Source organism: Fukomys damarensis, unplaced genomic scaffold, assembly GCF_012274545.1.
Source record: "Fukomys damarensis isolate Sample0158 unplaced genomic scaffold, DMR_v1.0_HiC HiC_scaffold_33, whole genome shotgun sequence".
NCBI classification, from domain to species: domain Eukaryota; kingdom Metazoa; phylum Chordata; class Mammalia; order Rodentia; family Bathyergidae; genus Fukomys; species Fukomys damarensis.
This window is the reverse complement of record NW_022900945.1, coordinates 49,077,417-49,083,416: the sequence shown is the minus strand read 5'-3', so window position 1 is coordinate 49,083,416 and position 6,000 is coordinate 49,077,417. Positions and strand designations below refer to the sequence as shown.

The window sequence follows — 6,000 nt, the reverse complement described above, 5'->3', positions numbered from 1 at the left end:
CCCCAAAACAAAAAAAAAAAAAAAAAAACCCAACCCCAAAACAACAAAAACAAAACACCTTAGTAACTGTAGCTCCTCCTACAAGAGTTAGAAAATGGTAGCCTTTTGGTCATTCTTTACCCAATATTAGAATGTTATTTTAAAAGAGTATAAAAGCAGAAAGAATTTGTTCATTTTTTCCCCCCACTTCTAGTGATTGAACCCAGGGCTTCATGCATAACAGGTAAGTACTCCATCACTGAGCTACATCCCAACCCGCTTTATTTTTATCTTGAGACGAGGTCTCACTAAGTTGCTCAGGCTGGCCTGGATCCTTCTGCCTCTGAGTAGCTGAAATTATGTGTGGCTGGTTTACTTTTATCAGGCCCTGTTTCTTTTTTTACTGTCCAACATTTCTTCCGGCTGTTAAAAGTAGTACACCAATATGTTGTGCAATTGGTTAAAAGCAAATTTATATTTAAAGAGGTGGCTACTCCGTGTAAGGCACCGTGCAGATGCTGGGGAAACGTAAAATTTATAAAATTCCTACGTAATTATAAAATCTGTATAACCCTTGCCCAAAAACGAACTAGGTGAATGACAATCAAGAATCACATGGACCTCATCATGGTGTGAGACATTACTTAGTTCTAATAAGAGCTTATAATTTAATTTAAAAATCAAGATAATCATCTAATCATATTTGTGCTCTGATAAATTTTCTTCAGTGGATATATGCTATGGAAATAGTGCCCATGAAAATATTATCAGTCACAGTACATGAGTCTCAGCAGAGAAAACGAAGTACTACTTGAGGATATAGAATATGCATGCCCCTAACAGCTTCTGGTGCACCAGTCTCATTGTTAGGTTTCACCTTGAAATCTGGATAATTAGAAATATCAGATGGCTAATCTTGCTAACTCCTGGGGTCATATAATCTAATTAAAACATACCTATAAAAACTGTTGTAATGCTTCGCTCTATATTCGAGTACTAAACAAGGCACCAATTGATAAAAATTGCAATTTACAATGGATATCCCTTCCCTCGGCAAGGTCTTATTTTGGACTTCAATTAAATAGTCTTTGGGTTCTCGGATATCTCTTAGCTAATTTATTTTCATCATATTACCAGTTTTATTCCACAAATTCTCATCTGGCAATGTCAAAGATCTCCTTGGCTTCAATAACCATATTTTGTAGTTCAAACCTCCCTGCCAAGCTACAGACTCATGTATCTATCTGAAAGATATCATATTTGTAAGTAATCTGATTTACTTAGCTTTTCTCCCCTTCACCTCTGTAATTACTCTTTACTTCTAATTGCACCAATTATGCTTAACTTCATTAGTATGTGGCATATTTACATTATTAACTGTATCAAGTTGTCATAATGTGGTAATCTTCACCCTTTTGATAGCACAGGCATCTCTTACACAATTTATTTTCTACCTCCCTTTGGTGATTTCCAGTATTTACCAGCCGTATGAATATAACATACAAAGGAATTCTGACAAATCCCTCCCGGGATTATATTACATATAATTGTTTACGTACATATTTTTACTGAAAGGTTCTTTATCTGGGAGATTTCTGAACACACTAATAGAAGCAGGAGAACTCCATTAAGGTTGCTCATAATTTTAACCAATTTCTCCCACTACGCATCATCTTATTCTCTCTGAATCCTTCCTGGTCCAGGATGAAGCACTTCAGTCCTAACTACCTATCCTTCCCAAAATTGGTACTTGTGTCTGTAACACCTCATCAGTGGGTCATTTATTTATCTGCTACCTTCCAGGCTGTGCAGTTCTCGAAGGTAAGATTCATACATGTTCTTTATACCTTCATTCGGTGTCTCATTCATGGCTCTGTACTAGACAAGATTTCAAAAAACCACTCACTATGTGGCTGGGAAAACAGGGAGCTTCATTCCGAGCGAAAATTCTGAAAAGCTGCCTCTAGATGGCTAGCATCAGACAGACAACCTATTTGACTTTATGCCCTCTCTTAGGCGCCACTATTCATACCCGCAACGGAGATTCTCCTTCAAAGAAGACGGCACAAAAACGAGGAAAACACTAACGCCCAGATCCACGTCTTCCCAAACCGCACCCGAAACTTTGCCGTCCAGGGAGAACATGCGCATGCACAGTGCGCGAAAGGAGCAGCGAGACCAGGACTGGCTCTCAGTGACGTCATCCAGCACACGCCAGCCACGCCCTTCTCAAGATGGCGCTGTGCGCAATGAGGAAAGCGCGTGGGAGCCGGAACGTCATCCGGGCACTTCACAAAGGACCCGAAGTTGCTTCCCCTCCCCAGGTAACCTAACACGACTTTTTTTCCACCGACTTATTTCCTGAACCTCTTCTCAGCCCCCCTTTCGTCCTTCCATTAACCTTTTCCTGATTCCTAGGAAGAGTACCGACCTGTCTCTCACGGTCCATAGCCCTCCCGCTAGGAGCGTGGAGACGTTGCGAAGATACGTGATGACGTAAGGCACCCCTTGTGGAAGGAGCGCGCAGCCGCCGGACCACGTGGTCGCTAGCGGGGCTGTTGCCGGGTAACGTGAGAAGCCAATCTTGATATAAAGTTTTAAGAGCCCAGGGAGCCTGTAGTTCTGGGACTGCTCTTTTCGTGCTTCCATTATTACTCTTATTCTGATTTTCCTAACAGCAAGCCAGGGGTCTGGAGAAATTAGAGACGGCATTTTAGAATTGAGAGGTTAGGTTAACGCAGCCTGACGCTCTACCTCTGGCAACGTGGTACACCTTCCAAGCCCTTTCCTCCTATTTAGGCGTATTCTGTGTAGCAGGTTTTGTGAAAGAATGACAGCAAGCTACCCAGTGCGTCATGTTGTTACCATTTTTCTTGTCCTGCTGAGGGCATGACACGGCCTTCATGCGAGCCGTGTTTGGAATTCCACAAAACAAAAAAGTGGAGGGTAACTTTTCACTTGTTCAGGCTTCACTACTAAACGTCTTCCAAGTGCAAACTCAGTAGTAAGCGATTTGACCTACGCTGTCTACCAATATATGTTAACATATGTAAATATATTTACTCTGAGAAATAAAGGGAAATTTGAAACTGATTATTAGGCAATTTCCTGACAAATACATACACATTTTCGTTAATGTGTAGGTGTAACGTGAGGATGCTATATTGTAACTGGTGTATTGGAAAGAGCACTAGACTGGAAGTTTGAAAACGTAGGTCCTGGGCTTTGCCACTTAACTAGTTGTGTTACATGGTAAGTCATAATCTCTCCAGGCTGATGTTCCTTACAAATGGGATGTAGGAAAAGTTAGACTACTTGACGTGTTAAGGTATTTTCAAGCTTTGGAAAATCCATGGCTCCCACAATGTGAGGGCAAAATAAATCCAGTGAGAAATAAATGAAAACTAAGATTTAAATTCAACTTATGTTTCTAACAATCCCATAAATTACTTAATTTTCTGTACTTTTATTTTCTTCATGAATGTGAGCCTTTTAAAGATGAAGGAAATATACTGGAAAGCTTATTGTAAGCAAACACCTATTCATGTATTATTTTAGGAGGCAGTGCTAGGTTAGAATTGATTCCTATTTAAATCATCAGCTACTCTTCTTAAAGTTTGTGGGCTTGGTTCTTTGGAACCGGAATTAATTATTTATAACAAGGTATAGCATTTTGAAGTGTATACCACCGGTACCAAGATGACTAAGTCATATACTACCTTTATTGAAAACTAAAGAATAAAAGAAAAAGAAAAAACAAACTAGAGACCACAACCAATTACCCAGGGAAGTTAAAGGCACTAAATCATTACAAATAATAAAGAAAGAAAACTGAAACCTCTTCTGTTGTTTCAGTGGCATTTTTGAATAAGACTATTCTTAAAATCAGTCACCTGTTAAACTAGATTGCCTCGATATGTACAGAAGAGAGTAGTATTTCCAGTCCTCTAATTTAGCTTTGAATAAATTAGAATTAAATGTGACAGTATTTTTTGTGAAATGTAAAACGACATATCCTTTTAATCATAAAGAGTGATGTTTTGAAAGACTGAGAAAAGATAAATTTGTATTTGTAGTATGGGTACAATTTTATATTTATATATAAATATTAATATGTACACAAAAGTAGACTAGAAGGAAATAATCATTCTTAACTTTTTTGTTGTGCTTTGGTCTCCCTAAAGAGCAGATTAAAAGTAATTTAAGTTTTCTTTAAGCATTGTGTTTCACATGTTCTAAATTGAAGGTGTATCACTTTTACAACCAAGAAAATATTTGAGAACATAAATCTCCATACAAACCTGTAGTCATTAGTATTCTTCATGTATTTTAGGTTTCTGAGAGAGATGCTTGTCCTACAGTGCTGTTATTAAAATGGCCTTAGAAAAGGACTACTAAAAATTTATGGGTACTTTTCCTGTGTGTATCTTCTTTTTCTCTTGAAAAGCTTCCTTTGAAGTCAAAGGGATTTTGTGAACAGATGCAGAAATATGTGAAGGAAGAATTGGATTCTTAAACCAGATGCATTAGACATTTTTATGATATCTCATAGCCTTTGTAGAAAAACAAAGAAATATTTTGCCAAAGTATAATAGAAGTAAGTGTATTTATGACATGGATGATTTTATCAAAAATCAAGAAATATCCAAGTCCTTTGTTACTGGTTTTGGCTATGCACTTATCTCTTGAAATAGGAAGCAAACCTGAATAAGCCACAGCAGTTGTTTGTAAGGAACTGTGATTAATAGGAGGAATGAGGTTTTTAAGTTGTTTTCATGTTTGGGGGGAATATCTCTTCAACAGTTTCTTGGGTGTAAAGCTTAGCATTGATAATTTTAATTATACAAGCTTTTGCTCTTCAAAGCTAGATGTAAACTCAAGTTCAAAATAGGGAGAAAAGGACTGGGGATGTAGCTCACTTGTCTAGTATGTGAGAAGCTAACTTTACATTTGATGTACAGTTATGAGACCAAGAACCTGAGTAAATGTATGCATATATATATATATATATATATATATATATATATATCCCTGCGTATCTATATATAACCCATATATATACACACATATAACCCATATATATGTATATATAAGAAAGAAGCCATATATATTGCATATCACACAATACCCATTGTAAGATGTCAACAATTTATATGAGAAAGGCTTATTTTTCCAGGTGTTGCTTGACAGAAAACTGTTGAAATCGAACAAGATGAGAGTAATCACAGAGTCAGGACTGAAAACCTGACATGTTATGTTTAAATGCTGATGGCATTTGGTAAATTTAAGCCTGTCAGCATTGGCCAAGCATAGAATTCATGCTTCTTTAGGCATTAATTCATGATTGTATTGTACAGAGAGTGAAATATTGATGCTTAATGGATTTCTGTAAGCTTATTTATAGTTTAGGTGAAATATGAAATGTCCGCAGTTTAATGCTCCTCAACAACATGCTTCATTGTTAGCCATCCTCAGCTATGTGTGGTCGATATTAACATGCTATTTCTGCTGTTAACAATTGCTAAGTGTAGCCACTAGTTGAAGGAAAAATGTTTACCAAGAAAATAGACACTGTAATAGATTTCTGATCTTGTATTTAGTCCTCATGAGAGGACTTTTTATAATTTTTAAAAAATAATTTCAGACTTACAAATTTGCAGCATTCATGCAGGGAATTCCTATATACCCATCACCAAACTGTGTCTTTAATAATCATTATACAATTATCAAAGCAAAATAATTAATATTAATACAGTACTATTTAGTTACAGGCCTAATTCAAATTTCACCAGTTTTTCCACTGATCACTTTTCTGGTTGAGGATCCATTCCAGGATTCCACATCACATTTGTTTGTCATGGATTTCCAATCTATGACAATTTTTCATTTTTTCATGACCTTGGTACTTGTGAAGAATACTGGTCAGTTATTTTATGAAATGTCTCTAACCTTGGGTTTTTCCAGTGAGTTCTCATGATTAGACCAAGGTTATAGATTTTGGCAAGAATACACAGAAGAGAT

General features: G+C 36.8%; 1 protein-coding gene across 2 annotated transcripts in view; it reads left to right on the top strand.

The window, feature by feature from the left end:
* Window positions 1-2,206: 2,206 nt before the first annotated feature.
* Wars2 (tryptophanyl tRNA synthetase 2, mitochondrial) overlaps window positions 2,207-6,000 on the top strand; it is an 81,990-nt gene continuing 78,196 nt past the window's right edge. The window contains exon 1 of one of the 2 annotated variants that reach the window (XM_010643534.2): window positions 2,207-2,303. In XM_010643534.2, coding sequence (XP_010641836.1) covers window positions 2,214-2,303 — 90 coding nt within the window. In that variant the 5' untranslated portion in view covers window positions 2,207-2,213. Of the gene's footprint in view, window positions 2,304-2,473; window positions 2,545-6,000 lie in introns of those variants that run through there. The other variant, XM_010643535.2, reaches the window with a different exon arrangement.